The 25,215-nt window shown below is 45.7% G+C and overlaps 1 protein-coding gene across 3 annotated transcripts in view; it reads left to right on the top strand.

Annotated features, from left to right (window-relative positions):
• The window catches only part of LOC147748145 (complement C3-like), a 1,551,795-nt gene that overhangs the window by 663,289 nt on the left and 863,291 nt on the right, over window positions 1–25,215 (top strand). For all 3 annotated transcript variants that reach the window (XM_086959014.1, XM_086959019.1, XM_086959009.1), the window contains exons 14-15: window positions 3,427–3,576; window positions 16,506–16,635. In XM_086959014.1, the coding sequence (XP_086815140.1) occupies window positions 3,427–3,576; window positions 16,506–16,635 (280 nt within the window). The remainder of the gene's footprint in view (window positions 1–3,426; window positions 3,577–16,505; window positions 16,636–25,215) is intronic.

Below are 25,215 nucleotides of genomic sequence, written 5' to 3'. Positions count from 1 at the left end.
GACTCAAACTAGTCAGGGGGTCAGCAAGTGACAAACTTCTTAGTCCATCTTTTCAGGGCATCAGGTAGCTTCTTTTTCGGGCAGGTCATCCTTTCTCTTTTATTGCCTCCCAGGCCCAGTGTATTTTCATCTGTCTCTCCCTTGTGCATGGGTTTTAAGTGGGGTCTAAAGTGTTAGATGCCAGGCACCCACAGCCAATCCTAGGAGCCACACTAGCCCTACTCTCCTCCTGCATCACATTCTGGGACAACCCAACATGGGGACTTCAAGTTTTCTCTGGAAATAGCTCCTCTGAGGGCCTTAGCTCTGCCCATGGTGACATCATTGCAAGATCCCTTCCCACCGAACTTCAAAGGTGAGCCACTGCTGATGTTGGCTCTAGAGTTCTGGTCCTCCCTCTTTGTTGTTGTGGGCCTGAGCTGTCTCAGGCCAAGTGCAGTGTGACAAGCTAATTATCAGATGCAGATTTCTGCCATACTTCTTTCCTCTCACAAGAAGTGGGTCAATCACTGTTAATTACTACTTTTGTGTGGGGAGGCCTATGTTACCCCTGATGGGGGGGCAGAGTAATTAACTTGGCCCAGTAGTGGGTGACAAAGGCCTAGAATCTGATTATGAGGTGAGCCAGGAGAATATGAGAATTCTTGACTTCACACGAGATGCGAATGTAGTGTGTTAGGACCTGCACCTTCCTACCCGGATGCATGTTTTAACCCAGTTTGATACCTTGCTGGATCCTGAAGGTCAATTGGAAAATAATTGAACTGGAAATTTAAAAAAAAGGTGGTGTCCGCTGATGATCTGACTATTTACGTCAGGATGCTTGTGTCCGGTCCAGGGAGGACCCAGCTTGGCAGTTTGGGCTGGACATTTCCCACGAGGAGCAGGCAACAATTTTTGCCCAAAGTGGGATTGGCTGCCCAGAGGTGGGTCTCTTGCTCACTGTGCCACTGGATTCAAGCTAGCTTGGCTGATGAGGGGTGATACCATTAAACGGGTCCCAGGATGCTTGTTTCCCATCCAGTAAAGACCCTGCTTAGCAATACGGTCTGGAGTGATCCCATGAGGAGCAGGTTCAAGACAGATTTGCATATGGCTGGTTTCAAACTGGGGTGATATAGTGAGCAAAGAATGATAGATTTAACCCGGATCTTTTGACTGGGGGTGAATGTTTGATTTATTTATAATTTCGTCCATCATCTGTTGCCACCGTACTGAAAAGAGAGATATATAATGAGAATGGAGGGACCATGTTCCTTCTGGCCAGAGTATGCTTGGGAGTTTTGGCAAAGATACAACATACTAAGTGAGAAGAGTGCCAGAATGGCCTCAGGGAGATCCCACCTCTTAAAAAACTCTCTGGATTATTGAAACTTGGCCTTTAAAGATTTTCAGAATTGCGTACACCCAGTAATATAGTGATTGATAAACTGATTTCGGGGATCTGTAATATGTGAACAGTTCATCGATAACAAGCCTGTTGTTATTTGTTAACAAAAATATTTTTAGTAAGGTACTTTTTTTAGGGTAAAACCAAGAACAGTGAACATGTTATTGTACAATAAATGTATGAGTGACTGGATCACAAAGAGAACCGGGGGCCATATTATCAAGGACCGGTGTTAAAATTATCGCTGTTTTATCGGCAGGAAGCCCATGTTAACATCAGAACATGGTCTTCTATGGGAATTAACAAGAGCGTATTATCAAGCCCATTATCGCCGTTTTATCGGCAGTTTCCTGCAGATAAAACGGCGATAATTTTAACACCGGTCCTTGATAATATGCCCCCACATTATTATGCATCTGTATAAGTCGGGTTTTTGGGTGGTGCTCTAAGAAATCTTGGGGCATATTACCAAGGGGGGGCGATAGGCAATTATGCCGATTTAGCGCCCGTTTTCGGCCGCTAAGCGGCGATAATTCTATCGCCCTATTAGCAAGCTGTTGCCAACTGATGTTAGCGACAGCTTTTAGGCGATAGCAAGCGGTTTGGGGCCCGCTTTGCATGTCAGCGATGTTTTAGCTAATGACATGCAAAGTGGGCATACCCAACCAGTTAGCGACTGAAAGCAGTCGCTAACGTCGCTATCACTTATTAGCAAGGCAGGCGTAGCGTTGGAAATATTCACGCTAAGCGCGAATATCTCCAAATACTAACACCTGCCCAGACCAGTTCTTAGCCACGTTATCCAATGGGAGGTGGATAACAAGGCTAAGAGCATTTCGTCGCTAATGCGTGAATATCGCTGTATTCTCAGTGATATTCACGCATTTCGCCGCTCTCGCTGGATATTTTAGCACAATGGAGAAAAACGTTACTAATAGCATGTTTTCTCCGCTAACATATCCAGCGATAGGCAGCAATAAAAAAATCGTCGCTAAGCCTATTTAGCGATAAATATCGCTACTTGTTGGTAATATGCCACCTTGTGTTTCTTAGCATGAGACTTAAGCCAAGGGCCTGGAAGGCTTCCACTCTGTCTTAAATGAGTCCCAAAGTACGGGTGTGTTTTGTAAGCCCCGAATAGTTGGGTGAATCCCAGATTATCAGGAAATAATATTGAGATACATTTACATGTAGTAAATATAAATAGAAACCATTTACATAATCAGCACAAATATATATGTTGTGAATCTGACCAGCCTGGACTTACTTTTTCATCACTCCTGAATGTAACGTAACATAATGTGTGTATTTGTATAGAGCACGTTCACCCATAAGCATCTTGGTGCTTAATAACAGTTGTTTATTGTAACCCAACTCAATGGTACTCTGTTTCTCGGCCTCAGAAGGATGAAAAGCTGAGTGGACCAGCTGAGATTTGAAGTTAGGATTAGGAGGTCAAGCACAGGCCCCTACAGTGGATGCATTAGTTCACTAAGCCACCAGACCCAGTTTTAGGGCCCAATATATATTTTGGCAGACACTGTTGCCCTGACGGAGGTGCTCCACCAAATAATGAACTGACTGCTCGCCCAGCAGACATTTCAAGCATTAATAGGAACCGCTGACATGCCAGTACCAATGCGTTATAACTTTGCTGAATGTCAAAGTTACATTTTTTTTATTTTCAAAATGAAAATTCGAAAGTGTGATTTTCTTTTAGAAAATAAAAAAAACAATGAATGCCTTCATCCCCAGGGGGTTTTCTCCCATAGCAAGGGTGGCATTGAGCACTTGTCAGTGCCCCTTACCTACCTCCCCTGAATTTTCAGCAGGCAGGCTGACCATAGTCGTGGCTTGGAGTGAACACCTTCACCGCTGCAAAGGAGTTCCATCTCCACCAAGCTATAAATAAAGCCCTAAATATGCTTTATTTCGCTGTCTAACAAGGGAATTGTGTTTTTGTATAAAGGATTTGGAACAAAGATTGTAAAATACGACTTAACTATCATTCATGTTGCTTTTTCTTTTCCACATAGCTCGAGATAAAGACCAAAGACACGATTTATCAGCCTGGAGATAGCTACAGTCTTGAACTTATCGCAGATGTGGGTGCTCAAGTGGGTTTGCTTGCAGTTGACAAAGCAGTTTATGCTTTGAACAAAAAAAATAAATTGACACAGAAAAAGGTAATCAAACTGTCTTTATATTAGTAATACTGATCACTGCCATAGGGGTATTCAGTAACTGGAAATATTTCATTGTATTCTAATTACATGCTGTAGTATCCTGTATATGTATTTATCCTTTAGCTTTCTCCCTTGCTGCTCAGCCAGTGTGAATGTGCTACGTGGGATGTTGGTGTGGTGAGGATGAATGGAATGTTTGGGTGTCTGTGAGGTGAAGTGTGACAGTTGGAGTATAGGGGCAAGCAGCAGGCAGACTGCTCCTGGTGGGGCTCCAATACAGGAACTTTATAGCCTACAACTAAGACTACATAAACCTGCATGAAACATATCTCGGCTACTGGACTTTATCTTTATATTTGGTGACAATTTGGTGCTTGAGAAGGTACGTGTGGAAAGAAATCATTCAAGGAACTACTCAGAAGAAATTACCTGAAATTTCGTGAGTCAAGAAACAAGGGGGCAGATTTACAATAACTGGCGCATCCCTGCATATTAGCAGGGACGCACCAGTTATTTTACGTGACGCAAAAAAACCTTTGCGCCACCATTGATGAGGGCGCACCGTGGCGCAAAGATAGACAGATGCATGACCCATCTGTCGGCAAAAAGGTGACGCAGTGCTGGAACGTGTCGCAAGCGCAACCCAACTCCAGGACTGCTCAGGGGTGGCCTATACTTGCTGTGCTGCGTCACTCTTTACACCTACTACAAGCAGGTGTAAAAATTTGACGCAGCGGGGTCGACAAAGTGACTCAGTGAAATCTTGTAGATTGCACTGCGTCACTTTTACAAGGCTTCCTTGCGATATAACGCCTGTCCTGCACACATTATACCTGGCGCAGGTATAATGTATTGCAGGGCTTTACAACGTGACACATCTGCCTTGATGCGTCACGTTGTAAATATGTTGCATAGTGGCACATTGTTTACGATGCTGCTGCGTCACAGAAGTGATGTAAAGGTGTTGTAAATATGTCTCAAGAGGCTTGTAAATCTGCCCCGAGTTGTTCAACTGAAGCACTATGCATGGTAGCCCCACCAGTGTCCGGTACAAATCGGACAGCCCTGTCAGTGAGTGCTTCATAGTTGTTACGTGTTTGAATTTTCTACTATGAAAACTACTAACAGAGTTTTCTTGGCAGAAATTGGCCTTACATTGGGAATTTTACTTCCTTCGTGTTGTGTGGAAAATACTGGCATAGTTAATACGGCTGCCCAACTATTTGACAGTATGTAGAGACAGTGTCACAACCAGCTGGTGGCACTCTCTGATGTCATTCAGGGAAGAAACAGCATCGCTGATTATGTGTCAGATAGTGACCTGATGGGACAGGCAATTTGTCAAGGCGCTGTAGCATAATTGAAAACACTTACTGGTTTACAGGAAGTGATGTCCTATGTCTTCTGAAACGTGTTCACTGTGTAGCGAAGTGAGAGTTGCTCCTAGAGCTCTTGTCTCAAGTGGAGTGAAGATCTAAATGATGACGTAATTACAAAGACGTCAATCGATACAAGTAAGAGAAGGTCGGGTATGTTTCCATAATAAGGCCGAATTCCTTGTGAAAGAGACGACAGATACTATGTTGGTGAAGCAAGTCCCACCTCCTGTTAAAAAACGGACGTGAAACGAAGTCGGCAACTGTAGTATGCGCTCTAGTCTATGAGCGTGTACGCGATGACGCGTCACGCCATAGACTGGAGCGCGAGGCGCGCGCATGCGCGGGAGAGCTGGGGGAAAGGCGCGAACGGGGAAAACGGCAGTTGGCGACCGGAGCTGGTGGAAGATAGACGCTCGGCGCCCTATGCTCATATTACCTTGCAATCATATTAAATAAAGAAGTTCTACACTCACAGTGGCTCAGTGCATAGTGTGGGGGCAAGGAAGCAACATCACATTGGCGACGAGGGTGGGACCAAGAACACAAGTGAGCACAGTGGACAGGAGCAGGCACCCTTCTACAGCCCCACACCAGCCAGAAGGACAGAACAGCAACAAGGATGAGCAGAGGGCGTGGCAGCAGCGCAACAGCACGATTATAAACGAGAAGATAAGCCCAGACACTCAGGTCAGTGCTGCCCTAGGGAATAGAGCTTACAGCCAGCACCCTGGCAGCCAAAGGCACCACCCTCAAGCCAGAGGAAGGGGCGCAGACTGACAACCCCACGCAGGCTATAAGGGACAATACCCCAGGTAGTCCCAGAGGGCAAAGTGACACGGCAGGGAGTGCAGGAGCATCAGGTGTACCCGCCCAACACAGTGCCCAGGCAGTAGACCCCAGAGGCGAGGCTAAGATGGCGAATCAAGCGTCGGCCCTGATGGCCCCCGTCCCATTCCTGCCCAGACCGGGTGAACCACAGTTAAAATGGGAGGATTGGAAGGAATACTTTCAAAATTACATAGAGGCACTTGAGGATGAAAATGACGGGGCATACACCCCGGAAAGGAAAAAGAGACTGTTACTACACAACTTAGGCCCGGAAGGGGTGAGAGTGTTCAAAAACCTGGTGCCCAAGGAAAGGGACGCGACTGAGACAGATGTCTTCAAAAATGCACTAGACGACTTGGACAGCCATTACCGTCCAGCAGTTTGTGTCTCCATAGACCGTTATAACTTTCAACAGAGGAAACAAGAGACTGGCGAATCCATTGATGACTATGTGGCAGCGCTCCGACGTCTGGCCATCACGTGCCAGTACGGTACTCTACAGGATGAGTACATAAAAGACCAGATCGTCATGCATACCACCAGCAGGGCCGTCCAAGACAAATTATGGGCGCAGAACGAGACATCACTCAAGGAAGTCGTGGCGATGGTCAAAAAGGCAGAAATGTCGAAACGCGGTGCAGATGCAGCCAAACGAGAGGGCGCACCGAGGCAGATGATTAACAAGATCGATGAGGCGTCACAGTCCAGTAGACCCAAGGGGACGTATGGAGACCAGAGGAAGGATTCGAGATGGACTGGGAAACAGACAGCCCGCCCCAGCACAGACAATAAGTTTGCGTGTTACAGATGTGGCAGCACGGCGCATTCGGCCCAGGATAAACGCTGTCCCGCGTTCCGCGCCAGATGCGCGTTTTGTGGCCTGGTCGGCCATTTTGAAAAGGTATGCCGCAAGAAGGGGAAGAAGTCCACGGTCAAGTGCGTCGATTCAGCCACCGCGGACATCAGCGAGGAAGATGACCTGGAAGATGGCGATTTGGTGCTATGCATTGAGGACCAAGTGCTGGAGGTGGCTGGGAAGCGAAGAGATAAGCCTCGCACGGACATGCTGATAGGGGGAGTGAAGGTACACGTGGCTGTCGAGTCAGGATCTCCCTGGACCATCGTACAAAGATCCATATGGGAAGAAGACTTCGCACCGGTAGTGGGGCCAGACTTATGGCCGCCGGACATCAATCCCATCTCGTACACAGAGAACGCCATTCCACTGGTGGGGTGCCGAGACTTCACATTTGAATTCAGAGGAAGGTCGGCCACATGCACCCTGTACGTGTCGGAGAAGGGCCCATCAGTGCTGGGATGGAGAGACGCAGGGGATCTAGGAATCATACTCAACCCAGGAGGGAGAGAGCAGATACTATTAACGGATGAGTGGCCCCTCACGAAAGAAGAAGACTGGAAATCTGCATACCCCAAGGTTTTTGATGGCACAGTTGGTAAGCTGGACAAGTTCGTCCACAGAATGGTCCTCAAGGAGGGAGCAGTACCAGTGGTACACAAAGTCAGGAACATACCCATAACCACAAGCGGGGCAGTACAACAAGAACTTCTGAAGCTGGAGGAGCAAGGCATCATAGAGCCGGTGGACAGTGCGGAGTGGCTGTCCCCCTTGGTGGTGGTCAAGAAACCCAATGGAAAGGTTCGTCTCTGTGTTGACCTCCGCGAGCTCAACAAAAACCTCATAGTGGAGAGATTTCCTCTTCCCAGGATCGAGGAGATGCTGGCAAGGACAAAGGGTGTAACCCACTTCTCCACCATAGATCTCACGTCAGCGTACTATCAGATTGAGCTGAATCCTTTGAGTAGGAAGTACACCGCCTTCATTACGCCCTTTGGGTGCTACCAGTTCCGGAGGATGCCCTTTGGCCTGGCATCTGCAGCGGCCGTATTTCAGAAGCTGATGCATCGGCTGTTCAAGGACATCTCGGGGGTACAGTACTTTCAGGATGACATCTTGGTGATGGGCTCCTCCAAGGGAGAACACGACAGGAAGCTACATAGAGTCCTGGGAGTGCTACAAAGTATAGGGTAGACGGCGGAATGGAGCAAATGTAAGATTGGAACTCACTCGGTGACATACTTGGGCCATGAAATCGGCACGCTAGGAATATCACCCAAGGAACAAAATGTGAGGGCCATCAGGAATGCCAAAGCTCCTAGCACCAAGGAGGAAGTGCGGTCATTACTCGGAATGGCCGAGTATTATAGCAAGTTCGTGAGGCACTTCGCCACCAGAACATTCAGAATGAGGCAACTCATCAGAGACAAGACGAAATTCGATTGGGACTCAGAAGCGCAAGTGGAATTTGACACAATAAAGGACTGCATCAGCCAAGCTGTTCCACTGCAAGGGTATGTCCCCACGGGCAAGACCATAGTGACGACAGATGCAAGCGATAAGGGCTTAGGGGCGGTCTTGGCACAGGAAAGGGAGGATGGATCCACTGAAACCATCAGCTTTGCTTCACGCGCGCTGTCCCCGACGGAACAAAGGTACAGCGTCATTGAAAAAGAGATGTTGGCGGTCTTTTGGGCCATGGGCAAGTTTCGGCAGTTCGTTTGGGGCACAAGATTCAAGCTTCAAACCGATCACAAACCCCTGATCAAAGTCTTGACGTCCTCGGGCCATGAGACAGCGACCCCGAGAATAACGAAAATGACCCTGAAGCTACTTGATTACACTTATGATGTGGAGTACCTACCAGGGACGCAAAACAGGGTTGCAGATTACCTCAGCAGGGCTGCGGCGATGGAAGATGCGCCGGAGGAAGCCCCGGACAGAGAAGAGATGGTGGCCAGCATGGAGGACCATGAGACGACGATAAGCTGTCAGGAATGGGCGGCAGCTTACGAGCAGGATGGGGAGAAGGTAGAGATAAAGAGACATCTAACGTCTGGCTGGCCTGACAAAAGGAAGCTCACTGAAGGGGTACGGAGATTCTACGAAATGAGAGAGGAACTGTCCCTGAGTGATTCGGGAATTTTCATTTACAGAGGTGAAAGGGTCGTGCCACCAGAATCACTGATACCCAGATTGTTAACACAACTGCATGAAGGACACCTGGGTATTGTAAAGACCAAAGCTCGAGTCAAGCAAATGTATTGGAGACCAGGCATGGATGTCCACATAGAAAGACAAGTGAGGGAGTGTGGGCAGTGCCAAGGAGCGGACAAAGTGCTAAGACCACTCAGACCAGCCTTGGGAAAGTTTGACACACCACAAAGCCCCTGGGAGAACGTGGCTATCGACATACTAGGACCCGTCCTGGACAGCAGAGGGGTGAACAAATATTTATGTGTGGTGATAGACAAGTATTCCAAATGGCCTGAAGTGGACATACAAGAGTCCATGGATACGGACACGATACTGAAATTCCTGACGTCTGTGTTCCTAAGAGAAGGTATACCCAAATGTATCCTCCATGACAACGGACCGCTGTTTGTCTCGGACAAATGGATTAGGTTTATGAGGAGGAACGGGATTGAGTCAAAACACACGGCAGTCTATCACCCAGCATGCAATGGCCAAGTGGAGCGGTTCAACCGCGTGCTAATGGGCTCCATATAGGCAGCCATCACGCAGGGAAAGGACTGGGAGACCGAAGTGATGAGTATGCTGTGGGCCTACAGGATCACCCCCATGGAGGTGGGGTACAGTCCATTCCAAGTGCTAAGAGGACGACATCCGTTCACCCGGGACAACGTAGTGTGGAGGGAAAAGACCATCACCAGCAAATGGTCCCCCGCGGTGGTCCAGCACAACTTGGAGAAGGCTCAGAGGATTTATGCCGCACACTACGACAAACGTCGCAATGCCAAGGGAACAGAACTGGAAGAAGGAGAATGGGTCAGGGTCAAACTCCCTACCATACAAAAGAAAGGTGAAAGCAAGTATAGCCAGCCCTTACAGGTCAAGGAGGTGCGAGGCAGGGCGGCTCTTCTCAGCGACGGCAAGGTGTGGTCCCAAGACCGCATGGCCAGAGTCAACAAGATAGTAGTGTGGCCCAAGTCCGAGGAGGAAGAGAAACAGGTGGACTCCCAAGAAGCAAAACCTCAAACGGGGCACAACGCAGGAGAACTGTCGGATGGAATTGGAGAGAACAGCGAAGCGGACAATCCTAACACGGAGTCTACCGACAGAGACGATACACCGGCCGGTGTAGTACAGAGTGAAGATCAGAGAGATGGAGAGAGATCACGAGGAGAGCGAGAGGTGGAAGAGAACATGCCGGTAAGACACACCCGTAGTGGCAGGGCAGTTACCGTGCCCCCTCGATATAGAGACTTTGAAATGAATGGACACTAGTCATAGGCATGGTCGTCTCAGGGCGCAATGATTGGGGACCATGGACACACAGTGAGAGTTGGGGAAATGTTGTTTGTTGTTCATATAAAAAAGGGGGAGATATGTAGTATGCGCTCTAGTCTATGAGCGTGTACGCGATGACGCGTCACGCCATAGACTGGAGCGCGAGGCGCGCGCATGCGCGGGAGAGCTGGGGGAAAGGCGCGAACGGGGAAAACGGCAGTTGGCGACCGGAGCTGGTGGAAGATAGACGCTCGGCGCCCTATGCTCATATTACCTTGCAATCATATTAAATAAAGAAGTTCTACACTCACAGTGGCTCAGTGCATAGTGTGGGGGCAAGGAAGCAACATCACAGCAACCATCTTAGCAGGGTAAAATCAGCCAGGGAATGCACGGAGATGTTTGTCCATTTTGGCTACAGTCCCAGCATTTACTTTGTTCTCCATGACAACGTCTGGCAACTTTGGTCAATGCGTCATGATGTTGTCACTGGAATGCTAGTGGTGTATGCCGCAATATTAGTTAAGAAGACTGCGTTTCATCTGTACTGTGTTACCAACGCTGATGCGCACAGACTTAAGATATTTTCTAAACTTCTGTTGGCTGTCTCTCTGTGTTTGCTGTGGGGTTCGGCGGTCCTCAGAGGCCGGTGCAGTTGGAGCAAGTAACAGGTGGTTGATACAAGAAGGCTTTGGAGAGACATCCCAGTATCGCTGGAGCTGCCTCTCTTGGAGTATGGTAATATGGGTGATAATTGGCAGATGTTGGCAGTTGTGAGGTACTTTTTGTAATTACTGGAAAGGTGACCATCTGACCTATGGAGCGCTCATGGTGGATTTAACACTGAATGGAGCCCATACCGATGCTCCATTGTATCCTCTATTTGTCTCATGGTGTCCAGCAAGCTGCATACTATCCATGCTTGCTGCCTAGTTCTCATATTATTGTTTGCAGTAATTGTATGCTTACTGGACCATGTTTTATTCAGTGCTGAGTTCCTGAGTGTGCGAGTTTTGCTACCGGTGGTTGTTTGAGCTGCTGGGTGTGGCGTTTGAAGTCTATCTCTTGGAGTGCAAGTTTTTCACAGTTTACGCTTGTTGCTATGTTGACATTTTACTATTCATCTTACGCTACATTGTTACATTCAAATGTACCTATTGATTACATGTGCGATTACGTTACTGGTGGGATTTGGCCATTTTCAAAGTATAGGTTGTGCACCCTTACATGAAGGATGACTGAGTGGATGGTTATCACCCATTTGTATGTTAGTCGTTACACACCCTTGCATGAGGTATGGGAATGGGTTATAGTCCAATTTCTATAATTTACATTACAGAACCTTACATGAGGGATGTCTCTTCTGGGTTCTAGGCCCATTTCTACAGTTTACATTTCATACCCTTTCATGAGGGATGATTGGATGGCATGTAAGTCACCCTGTGCTACACTTTTTGATTGCTGCCCTTAGGTGAGGAGTGGATGTATGGGTCGGAGTCACCATTTTTCATAATTTCCTGTGCTGCAGGTTTTGTTAGCTGCCCTTAGATGAGGAGCTGCTGTATGGGTTATAGTCACCCATTTTCACATTTTTTGTTTGAGGCCCTTACATGAGGAGTGGCTGTATGGATAGGAGTAACCTAGTTTCCCAGTTTTCCCTATTTGTCCTTACTTTTGGGTGGGTGTGAGTGTCATCTGTTGCTACAGGTTACTCCACACGCCCTTGTTTTGGGGACATTTGGTTGGGTGTACTACACCCAATACTTTTATGTTATATATATATGTGTGTCAGTCGTTCATACGGTTAGTTCATGTCATGCTGTGTTGTGTCTCCTCTCATGGATGTCTTGACAGTTGTTGTGGGTGGTAGTGATCATAGTCGCGATTATGACTTTTACACAACATTTTGTTTCTTCTGACATATTTTCATAAACTTTACAAAGGGGGAGGATGTGTGATATCTTGCATTTTTATCTAGGCATCTTCTTCATTTTCCCTTGTGTCTTTATCTTTGAGTAATGTTCTCTTTATCTATGCATCTTCTTTATTTTCTCAATGCTATATTGTGGTTCTTCATTGTATATTTATCTTTCTATCTTCTTTATCTTTCACAATGTTTATAATGTTTTTTCAGGTTAATGCTTTATTGCTTCTTGCATTTGTGTACTTTAGCATAATTTCTCTTTTCAAGGTTCTTCTTATTAATACTTAATTCCATTTTGCAGTTTCATTTTTGCATTATATAAAAGAGGACAATATGTAGTATCCTGTATATGTATTTATCCTGTTGCTTTTTCCCTTGCTGCTCAGCCAGTGTGAATGTGTTACGTGGTATGTTGGTGTGGTGATGATGAATGGAATGTTTGGGTGCCTGGGAGGGGAAATGTGACAGTTGGAGTATGGGCTGAGCAGCAGACAGGCTGCTCCTGGTGGGGCTCCTCTACATGAACTTTATAACCTACAACTAAGACTAAATAAATCTAATTGAAACACATCTCGGCTGCTAGACTTCATCTTCAGACATGAATATTACATTTACTACTCCTGATGAGGCAGTGAAGAACTTTATGGCAGTAGCATGTTACGGGAGAAGCCTAGGTTAGTGGTTATTCCAATGTTGATTAGTTTTTATTACTTAATGGGATTCGCCTTGTGATCCCAGCAAACTGTGCTATGCATTCGCTCCAATTTGTTTGTAGTAGAATACCTTAATTGCAGTTAGGTGTGATCATTGGTGTGAATTTGTGCAAATGTAAAGTGGGATGTGTAGGGCGGAACAAGGAGGTTAGAAGATAATGTTAGATGACAAGGAATGGTTAACCTGAAGGATTGTTTATGTTTTATGGGAAGAGTTAGTGTCAGTTTGCAGAAATATCACACAGACACATGCATACAGGCATGCAATATAGTAGGCTTGCCTCAGAGACAGTAAGGCATACAGAGGATGGATGGTAAGGTGATATTCATTTGATAGAGAGGAAGCTGAGAGAAAACAGGGGTGGATTCTCCATTAGGGCTCTGGGGCAGCACCCCCCTGAAATTCCGTCACATTCATGTACAATTATAAAATAGATCGATTAATTTAGAGATGCAAGCATATCTCTAAACAAATCGATGTATTTAAGTATGGGCTGTCGGTCCCAGACTGCCAGCCCTGTTTCGCTCAAAAGCCGGGCAGTAAATCAACTTTCTGAGATGTGACGCACAACGCTGGGCTTATTGTTCCTAAGCCCTTCATAATAAAATAATTGCCATTTTAGTATATGTAGGCCAGTGTCATGCACCATGAAGCACTTGTGTTTTGCTGCCTTGTCCTCGGTAATGGTAAGTGTTAGAATTCTAATCTTCGGTTATGTATATTGTTCTGAGAACCCTCCCCACCCTAACCTTCCCATTGTGACCCCCCAGGTCCTGGCTGCACTGCAATGGCCCTGTTAGAAGTGGAGCTGCAGCATTTGTTCCACAGCTAAATGGATACAAAAGACGAGAAGGACAGTCGGTCTGAGTTTTGCAAACTTTACAGATCTGTGGCTTGACACAGAGCTGCAACTCTCCTTTTCTGTCCACTGCCTGAAAGCATCTAGCCCAGTGGCAGCTGGTGACATTTGAAAGTTGTGGACCGTAAAAGTTTGGTCTGCTTTTATATAGTGAGCTTAATGGACAAATGGACAAGACCCCTGATGATTCAGGTAAGCCAATGTCACCCTCGGACCTGACCACCACATTCTGCCCCACCAACTGAAGACCGAAATCCCTGACAGCTCTGGATTTGGCCGTCAGTTTCTTCGAATTAGAAGAACACCTCATCTTCTGCAGAGACTACTGACCCTGCATGGAGCTGCTCCCTAATGTGACCCGTGACCTGAAAGCACAGACATCCTTAGTAAGGACCATAGGAGGAGTGGGCTGCAAGGGCATCCCATATGAAAGAATATCCAACACTGTCCACCAGCACAAAACAAGAAGGAGGATTGGAGACTTCAACCCATATGGTTGAGGTCCCAAAACAAGGGATCCCGACAGACCAGCAGATGGATCCACAGAGGCCGGATGAGAAAACGTGTCCAGGGCACCGTGAGCACAGCTGCTGCCATAAGACGCAGAAGTCACAATCACATCTGAACCGGAAAGGGGACACCCCTCATCACCTTCAGAGCCATGGACCTCAAGGCAACAGCCCAGCGAGAACACCCTGTTCAGGTCTGGGTGAAATCTAGCCCCTATAAAATTCAAATCCTGGGAAGGAACCAGTAGACACTAGGAATGATTCCGCAGGAACCCATGAGTTCTTAAGGCTGAATACATCATCAGCTGCTGGTCAGGGGAGGGAGCATGGAGCACTCTGAAGATGGAAGGGAGCCACCAATGGAGCCACGGCTTTCGTAAAAATCCTCGGGGAAGACTGAAGGCCAAATGGCAGAGCACAAAACTGAGAAGTGATTTCCGTGAATGCAGACTCTCAGGAACCTACGACAGTGGGGATGGATTGTAACATCATAGTAAGCATCCTGTAGATCCAGTGTGCACATGAAATGATTCCTGAGAACCAACGGGATCACCCTCTGCAGAGTCTCCACCTTGAAGGGAATGCAGACAATACATTTGTTCAGAGCGTTCAAGTCCAACATCAGATGGAAACCTCCTGTCACTCGAGCCACCAGGAAGATAATGGAGTAAAAGCCCAGCCCTCTCCCCAGTGGAGGGACCACCTTAATCGCCCTCTTCTGCAGAAGCGAGTCAATTCCCAGAGACAATTCTATCTTCTTCACCCGACTGCATGGTTACAAGTCGGCCGAACTTCGGAATCCAGAGGAGAAAGAGTGAACTCTGAGGCGTATTATCAAGGGGGGCGATAGGCAATTATCGCTGCGTTAGCAGCCGTTTTCGGCCGCTAAGCGGCGATAATTCTATCGCCCTATTAGCAAGCTGTCGCTAACTGTAATTAGCGACAGCGTGTAGGCGATAGCGAGCGGTTTGGGGCCCGCTTTGCATGTCAGCGATATTTATCGCTAATGACCTGCAAAGTGGGCGTACCCAACCTGTTAGCGACTGAAAGCAGTCGCTAACATTGCTATCGCCTATTACCAACACAGGCGTAGTGATGGAAATATTCGCGCTAAGCGTGAATATCTCCAAAAACTAACCCCTGCTCGGACCAGTTCTTAGCCATTATATCCAATGGGAGGTGGATATAATGGCTAAGACCCTGTTAGCGATAATGCGTGAATATCGCTGTATTCTCAGCGACATTCCCGGATTTTGCCGCTATCGCCGTAAATGTTATCGCTTTTGAGATAAACGTTGCTAATAGCACGTTATCTCAGCAATAAAATCCGGTGATGCGCAGCGATAATAGAATTGCTGCTAACCCTACTTAGCGATAAATATCGCTATTTGTTGATAATATGCCCCTCTATACGCTACCCCTGGCACACAAAGTCCAGCACCAACTCATCTGAAGAAGATTTATTAATGGCCGGAAGAAAGTGGCTAAGGCTGCGGATGTGTATGCCTAGATTCTCATTTATATTTCATATTTTCCTTTTTATAGGGGTCTACACCCTTTGATACACTTTATGTTTTTTTAGAATAGCTGTAGGGCTCAAATGAAGTTATTTTTAGAATTAAAATAAGGATAGTTTTATTTATTCGTTTTAATTTTAATTAGAACATTGGAATGTTGGGAGCTCCATTGTAGACAATGGAGTGCTCCCTGCTTCTACGGGCCGGTAACAGCAACATTTCAATGTTCTACAAAGGCTTCTCGAAGCTCGAGGGGATTTATATCCCCTCGAGCTTCGAGAACACTTAGTTTACTTTGTTAGAACATTCTGCGCTCTAGTGGCAGAATGTTCTAATAGCCTTATAGCCCTTCATAGCAGTGCTATACCGGCAATTAAAGTCCAGCTGTCTCGTTAAAGTCCCTCGCCTTCGGCTCGGGCCTTTCAACGATTCAGCGGGCCTTTAATAGCCGGTATAGCCCGCTACGGCGGGCTATAAGGCTATAGTAAAGGTTTATTTTATGGAAAAGATATTTCTACTTTTGTAAGTGGCATTGATGCTATGATCCTGTGGATTTATTTATTTATGATTTAGTTAAAAGGGTGGCAAGCATTTATGTATATCAAGTCCAGCACTTCAGTAGGAGCAGAATTAACAACATGGCAACGGTTGTAAATAAAAAACGACGAGGCAGTGACCAGCTTATTAGACTGTGTTGTGCGTGTCAAAGTTCACATGAGAACGTCTATGGTGCCTGAAAAGCTTGTAATTGCAAAATATCGCTTTTGTTTTGCTAGGCTGTTTCTCCGTTTTTTGATAAATATTTGAATTACTGGAACACAATAAAAATTCAGTGCCGGTTTTGTTGACTTTCTAATTACATTCACAACTAGGTCTGGAACACTGTGGAGAAAAATGACATTGGTTGCAGCTATGGCAGTGGAGAAAACTACCTTAAGGTCTTTGAGGACGCAGGGATGGACATTGCTACCAGTTTAGGAATTTCAACAAAAGCAAGGACGGGTAAATATGGCCCTAAACGTATCATCTGTTGCTGAGCTTGACTGTCAAGTCAGACTCGATATGACGCCTTAGGTGACATGCGCTCATGGAATGTTTTTAGCAGATGCTCCATTGTTTTGCCTGTTGACAGCTTCCCCCACAATCCTAATGACATGTCTGTGTCGCACAGAGAAGGGTTTAATTGAGGTATTACAGAGCACAGAGAGCTGGGAATCTTTGCTGAATAGGAAAGCACGGATCACCATTCATATCCTGATTGTCATAAAATGGAATATCTACTTATTATGAAACCTTCTCTCAAACTGATACGATCATAATGGTAATAAATTAAGCAGGTGTTTGATTTAACTACTTGAACAAAGATCAAGCAGTATACACCTGGTTATCTGCTCCTCGACCTGTTGCATTGTTTTGGTCTTGCGAGAAAAACACCAACCGGTGTTAAGCAAGCAATGAACAAGCAACATTTCCCTATCAACTACTAACTTTGGACACCAAGTACATTATTACTTTACCTGATTACCACAGTATCAAAGAACTGTAAGAGCCAAGCACCGTAATGTGGTTGTGGGAAAAATGTATTTATATTTTTTTTAAACAACACTATAAATCTGTAACACAGTGCATGTGAATGGGACAGGCAGTGATGGTTTGAGCCACACCTGGAAACACCGGCAGCAAGAAGAATACCACAAGAATCTTTCAGTTTGTATTTGAGATTCTCCGAATGATAGTAGGATAATTTATACTAAGGTATGGTTAACCAAATGAATTGAGTTGAAAGTGCTAAAGGCATTGGAAGCAAACAATCTAAATTCTTAAACAGCATTATCAGATTCCACATCCACGTTCTTGAAAAGAGCAACTGGATCAGAATCCCTAATACACATTGATTTACAAAGTGTTTTGTCAGTAGAGTTTTGAAGACAAGCACAAGAGTTCTAAATGAGATAAACAAAGATTGCCGCCAGGGTTGTAATGGAAGAAATCCAGTAGCCATAGTTTAGGTTGTAGAAGAAGGTTTATTAGGAGTCAGTCCGTTCCAAGTAACTAGTAAGATGGTAAGTAAGCTAATAAAAAGCCCCACCAGAAGCAGCCTCTGTTGCTGCTCTGCCTATATCTTCAACTGACACTCAATCCAACACATACACTCTCAACATTCTATGTGACCTCATACGCAGGCTGAACAGCAGGAAATTGGAAGGCCGGGGAGGATGCACTAAGTTATAACACATCTCCCCTCTTTATTTATACACAATGCAAATCACAATTGAAAATATCATAGAACATAAGATGGTAAATGATTGTAATGAAATAAATGAGGGTAGTCCATTCTTTGTAATTTCAATGAAAGATTTATTCCAGTAGTATTCAGGAAGAGAGCCCCACCAGGAGCAGTCTGTGCTCTGCTCAGCCCATTCAGCAACTGATTCAATCATACCAACATTCTAACATTCAACATTCTAAGCTACACACATCCTGGCTGAGCAGCATACTACATCTTCTCCCTTCTTTGCAATGTGAAAGGAGACTTCAAATAGGCATAACAAAAGGTTACAATCAAAGCATAAGGTGAATATCTCTTGAAGAGATGTGATTAGGAATACATTTTAAAACATGTAATGAGACGATGATAAATTTCAAAACATGTAAACGAGTGGATGATAATTTTTGAAACGTAAAAGAAAAGCGCAGAGAAAGCACTGAAATATGAAAAATTAAAGCAAAGCGTGGATTGAAAAGGAACACAACCCTTCTTCCCCCTTTAACGGCGACAACAGAAGTGATTAAAATGGAACTTGTAAAGGGAAGAGTGAGGTAAAGATAAACAAGTGAAGAAATGAAGGAAGACATTTGCGTGACAATGGTGGCGCAAAAACATGGATGATGAAGAATAGACATACAAATCACCACCAGGGCACACTGGTTGGCCAGACCAGTGTGGAGGTCGCAAGCAGAAAGGAAATGGAAGTGAACAGTAAGTGCGGGAGAGAGAAAGGAAAATCACTTAAAGATATAAGGGCGGTGCGTGTGTTACACCTAGGTGAATTTTGAAAATAAATCCACTAAACAGTATTAAAATGTAAAATCACATACAAATACTATGTAGGGTGAAATACATACTGTAATATATCCCATGCACAGGGGATGTAAGAAAAGTACTGCAATATAACGTGATACGTAACGTTGCGTAATGTAAATAAGCACTGTAATGTAAAGTGCAAGGTGTGCAGAAACGGCACACGGCAAAATGTATTGCCTGAAATTGTGAAAATGGATGTGGAGTATGACCACATGAAGCAGTAAAATTTCCCTCAAATTGAGTGGAAGGGGTAGGAGGGACCCACACAGTACAAAGTAAAAATTTAAAATGCAACATGGGCATAAGAAGTGGAGGTACCACATGAAATGAAATGAACAAACATGCGCAAACAATAAACTTATAATACAAAGTGTAAAACAATGTAATGTGTCAGTGGGTGTAGTTTAAAGTACCACACATGTAACGTAGAAAGTAACACTGGCGCTTAATAAGGAAGTATGTAAAACAATATAATATGTCAGTGGGTGAGGTTTAAAGTATCACACATGTAAGCGCAGAAGATGAAACTGCAAAAACAACAAAACCCCTGCACTATACAATGTTAGAACATTCTTGGTAATGCTGGTGTCGTTAAGGATGATTGGTTATGTACATTAACACTTTCAGAGTAACTTGATGAGAATCACAATCCTCCAAATAGATATATCAAAGTTCAAAAAAGACGTTCCGTTCTTGGTGTGAAGTATCAGTTTATTGTTCCTTTAATTAGAACACGTGTTTCATTGCAGGGAACACAATTCGAATCTTCAGGGCCTCATGTGGGCACGGGCGAATTCGTGTTGTTTAAGCCCGTACAGGGCGGTGCTTCCACTTATTTATTTTTGGGTAGTTAACGATTTCGGAAAACGCTGTCCGCGTGATAGTTGAATCTGGATCGATAATAGTAGGAGCTATAACCGGGAGGAGTTGATAAAAGAGTTGTGCTCTGGTTTCACATCGGCGGATACACCTTATTTGAGTAATGCTCCCTCTTGAGGTTCCCGGCGCCGTTTGCCAATGTCATTCTAACATTGTATAGTGCGGGGGTTTTGTTGTTTTTGCTATTTGTGTGGATCATCTTGGTCCAACCCTGAGCTCGCCCTATTGCCTATACCATCTACTTCATATTACTACTCACTTTGCGGCCACTCAGGTTGTGCGCCTAATTACTCTAACTAAAAAACCTCCTAGCTGCATACTATCTAAGCAGAAGATGAAACTGACATTCAGAACAGAAGAAGGTGTGGATAAAGCTGCCACACAATAAAAATGCAAATTGCAGTAACAGTGCAATTATGTGAGCCTTGCGGGTAACTTGCTGGGAAAAATTACACACCGAGCATAGTGTTAACTATACATATTGTAGTGCTCACACCATATCTCTGATTTGTGAATACATAACACAAAACTAAGTGATTTAAAAAAATATTTTTTTTTATTTCATAATTTATTATCTTTTTTATATTATTTTATATGATAATTCTTTTCACATTTTTCTCTAATTTATTTTATATTGTTAAAAACACAAACAAACATGTATGCAATGATTTCATCATTACTGTTTTGATGCCTACTAACTTTCCCTATCTAGTTTTTGAAAGACCCCAATTTTTTGATGTTATATAGCAGTCTGAAAAATTGGCCAACTATTTCATTTGCAGTTGGATATAAAGTCAAAAAGTTGCTGTTGACATAGATGAACAACCCTTTACAAGTTATTCATTTACATATCATTTGACATTTCAATTACTAGACATAAGGCTATGATACAGTTAAGCCAAAGAGACCGGTTACAGGATGTTGAATTGCACCAACGCGTTTCGGCGACAGCCTTCCTCAGGGTATTCACACCAGATTTTGTTTCGCTAATTTACAGGTTTACGAAGATATGAAATCTTTTTTGGGGGATGGCGATGTATCATTCGCATATATTTTTGAAGTTTAAAAGAAGCATGATTATATTATATATATAATAGTAGTGGATCTTCAATCAAAGTGAAATTTTCAAGCGTTGTCCTAAGGATATCTCCTGGAGATTTTTGTATCGGGTTCCAAACATGCCGTTAGCCTGGAGGTCCATTTAACAGTCCATCTGTTCTCAACAAAGGCCCAATTAAACGTACAGAAAGAAGGAATGCATGTAGATGTGCAGACATCACCAAAATATCCTAAGAGGTATAAATACTAGTATCAGAATCCAAAGAAGATACACAATATCCTTTCTCTTTTTCCTTTTTGAATACCAAGATTTATGCACTGAGGACAAGTAAATAAAACAAATTTGTGTTACAAAAGATTAACTCCAGGAGATATCCTTAGGACATCGCTTGAAAATTTCACTTTGATTGAAGATCCACTACTATTATATATATAATATAATCATGCTTCTTTTAAACTTCAAAAATATATGCGAATGCTACATCGCCATCCCAAAAAAAAGATTTCATATCTTCGTAAACCTGTAAATTAGCGAAGCAAAATCTGGTGTGAATACCCTGAGGAAGGCTGTCGCCGAAACGCGTTGGTGCAATTCAACATTCTGTAACCGGTCTCTTTAGCATAACTGTATCATAGCCTTATGTCTAATAATTGCAATGTCAAAAGACATGTAAATGAATAACTTGTAAAGTTTTGTTCATCTATGTCAACAGCAACTTTTTGACTTTATATCCAACTGCAAATGAAATAGTTTGCCAATTTTTCAGACCGCTATATAACATCAAAAAATTGGGGTCTTTCAAAAACTAGATAGGAAAAGTTAGTAGGCATGAAAACAGTAATGATGAAATAGTTGCATACATGTTTGTTTGTGTTTTGAACAATATAAAATAAATTAGAGAAAAATGTGAAAAGAATTATCATATAAAATAATATAAAAAAGATAATAAATTATGAAATAAAAAATATATATGTTTTTTAAATCACTTCGTTTCGTGTTATGTATTCACAAATCAGAGATATGGTGTGAGCACTATAATATGTATAGTTAACACTATGCCCGGTGTGTAATTTTTCACAGCAAGTTATTTCCCTGTCATGGTATTATCCTAATTTCAAGGGGCCCTTAGTTGTGTTTTTCAAGTCAGCCTTGCGGGTAACTCCAGGCGAGGTAAACTTAAGTTTGAAATAACAAAAGAAACACTTGTAGATATGCATTACATCAGGTGGAATTTTGTTTTCCTTGAAGAGATGCAGTGGTGAAAAGTAACCGCTAGATGGCAGTGTTGCAAAAAGTTAAAGTACAGTACTTAAATAAAACAGCAGATCGACGTAATGTAGGAAGTTTCCAAATGAGACTGCTTGTCTCAAAAACTATGAGAAGAGGCAGCATGTTTAAAAATGAAAAAATGAAACAGCACCTGCGGAAGATCCATACAGACAATCCAATGTTCCTAAGTAAAGATGAATTGTAGGTAGGAGGCATGCCGGAGGTCCGTAGGATGCTTGGCTGGAAAAGTAGTGAAAGCGTGCCTATCGCTGTAATGATAACACTGAAATGCGATAGGCAAGTCTAAAGTAAAGCGTGCCTATCAGTGTAGAAAATACTGATATGCAATAGGCAACTATATAATAAAGCGTGCCTATCGCTGTAATAATGATGCTGAAATGAAACCGCAGATAATCAATCAATCAGAGAAATTTATATAGCGCACTACTTACCCGGAGGGTTTCAAGGCGCTTGGGTGGGGGGGGGGGGGGGGGGGTTGTGCTGCTACTGCTCGAAGAGCCAGGTCTTGAGCTTCTTCCTGAAGGAGAGGTGGTCTTGGGTCAGGCGCAGGTCGGTCGGGAGGGAGTTCCAGGTCTTGGCGGCCAGGTAGGAGAAGGACCTTCCTCCTGTTGTCGTTCTTCGGATGCGGGGGACGGCGGCGAGGGCGTGACTTGCTGATCGGAGTTGGCGTTTGGGAGTGTAGAAGTTGACGCGGTTGTTGAGGTAGCTCGGGCCTTGATCGTGTAGGGCTTTGTGTGCGTGGGTGAGGAGACGGAAGGTGATTCTTTTGTTGACGGGGAGCCAATGCAGGTCTCTCAGATGTCCGGAGATGTGGCTGTGTCGTGGGATGTCGAGGATGAGTCTGGCTGAGGCGTTCTGGATCCGCTGGAGTCTCTTCTGGAGCTTCGCGGTGGTTCCGGCGTAGAGGGCGTTGCCGTAGTCCAGTCGGCTGGTGACGAGGACCTGGGTGACTGTCTTCCTGGTCTCGGTGGGGATCCACCGGAAGATCTTCCGTAGCATGCGCAGGATGTTGAAGCATGACGAGGAGACGGCGTTGACTTGTCTGGTCATGGAGAGGGAGGAGTCCAGGATGAAGCCCAGGTTGCGTGCGTGGTCTGTCGGTTTGGGTGCGGTGCCCAGGGCGGGGGGCCACCAGGAGTCGTCCCAGGCGGAGGGCGAGGCACCCAGGATGAGGACTTCCGTCTTGTCTGAGTTCAGTTTCAGGCGGCTGGTCGTCATCCATTCGGCTACGTCTTTCATCCCTTCGTGAAGGTTGGCTCTGGCGGCGGCGGGGTCGTTGGTCAGGGAGAGGATCAGCTGGGTGTCGTCAGCGTAGGAGATGATGTTGAGGTTGTGTTGGCGTGCGATGGCCGCGAGGGGGCTCATGTAGATGTTGAAGAGGGTGGGAGTCAGCGACGATCCTTGAGGGACGCCGCAGATGACTTCGGTGGCCTCTGACTTGTACGGTGGTAGGCGGACTCTCTGTGTTCTTCCAGCGAGGAAGGAGATGATCCATTCCAGAGCCTTCTCCTGGATTCCGACGTTGCTGAGGTGCTGTACTAGGGTGCGGTGGCAGACAGTGTCGAATGCCGCGGAGAGGTCTAGGAGGATGAGGGCCGCTGTTTCTCCGTTGTCCATCAGGGCTCGGATGTCATCGGTGGCAGCGATGAGGGCAGTCTCGGTGCTGTGGTTGGCTCGGAAGCCAGACTGTGAGGGGTCGAGGGATCCATTTGTCTCGAGGAAGGCGGCCAGCTGTTTGTTGACGGTCTTCTCGATGACTTTAGCTGGGAACGGGAGGAGCGAGATGGGGCGGTAATTCTTGAGTTTGGTGGGGTCCGCTGTAGGTTTCTTTAGCAGGGCGCTGAGTTCTGCGTGCTTCCAGCTCTCCGGGAAGGTAGCGGTGTCGAAGGAGGTGTTGATGATGTCCCGCACGTGGGGTGCGATGATAGCGTCGGCCTTGTTGAAGATGTGGTGAGGGCAGGGGTCGGTTGGAGATCCGGAGTGGATGGAGTTCATCATGCGGACGGTGTCTTCGGTGCTGATCGGAGTCCAGGCGCGGATGGTGGTGGTGGGGGGCGGTGGTTCGGTCGTGGCTAGCGTCGGTTGCGTGCTGAAGCTGTTGTGTATGTCCGCGATCTTGTTGTGGAAGTAGGAGGCGAGGGAGTTGCAGAGGTCTTGCGATGGGGTGATGTCGTTGTTTCCGGCGTTGGGGTTGGAGAGCTCTTTCACGATGTTGAAGAGTTCCTTGCAGTTGTGTGCGTTGTTGTCCAGCCGGTCCTTGAATGCGGTTTTCTTGGTGGCGCGGATCAGTTGGTGGTGCTTCCGGGTGGCAAGCTTGAGGGTGGTCATGTTGTCCGGTGTTGGTTCCCTTCTCCAGGCTTTCTCGAGGGCTCGGCAGTTCTTCTTGGAGCTCTTGAGTTCGTCGGTGAACCAAGGGGCCTTCTTGCTGCCGGGTCTGCTGGGCGGGGTCCTTAGTGGGGCGAGTTCGTCCGCGCAGCTGCTGATCCACTTCGTGAGGTTGTCGGCGGCCTGGCTGGGGTTCGCTGAGCTGGCGGGAGGGTGCTGGCTCAGGGAAGCTGGTCGGCTGTGATCTTGTTCCAGCTTCTTCGAGCAACCTGTTGCTGGTGGTGGTGGATCGTCGTTTTTCTGAAGGTGAAGTGGACGCAGCTGTGGTCCGTCCAGTGGAGTCCAGTGGCGTGGTCGAAGGCGATGTGTATGCTGGACGTGAAGACGGCGTCGAGTGTGTGTCCTGCGAGGTGGGTGGGGGTGGACACCAGCTGCTAGATAGAATGCAGGGGACTGCACATGAGATGATGAAAGATACCAATCTAAAATGGCTGCACGCCGACGTAAGAGATGCCAGGTGGCTATCGGCATCAGCGTGCTTCAAAGTATTTCATAAGTGGTAGGAAGGCTGACTCACATCATAGAGGAAGATGACGAGATCGCAATGGCACGGGACACAGGTGAGGCTGCATGCGCTGTGCACGTGCGCTCCGTGTGAAGCTCGAGCGCAGTTTGAAATTGGCAGGACGGTTTAACTGCCATGTCGTGAAGGCAAATATAGACATATTACAAAAAATGAAATATAATGCCACCGCTATGTGCCAGGCCACGATGGGTGCAACAGTACACACAAGAGGGCACTCTGGCAATCGCTGGGATAGAGGATGGGCTCACCTGCGGTGCGGTTCGTCCTGGAACTGTTCCCTACCTTTGAGCCCAATGCTAGACTTGTGCACTGTTACGCTGTCAGCGAAGTGAAAACATTTCTTAGGCTGTCGACAAC

Source organism: Lissotriton vulgaris, chromosome 1_1 (assembly GCF_964263255.1).
Source record: "Lissotriton vulgaris chromosome 1_1, aLisVul1.2, whole genome shotgun sequence".
Classification (NCBI taxonomy): Eukaryota; Metazoa; Chordata; class Amphibia; order Caudata; family Salamandridae; genus Lissotriton; species Lissotriton vulgaris.
Note: the sequence above shows the minus strand (reverse complement) of the source record. Positions and strands in the feature narration are given on the sequence as shown.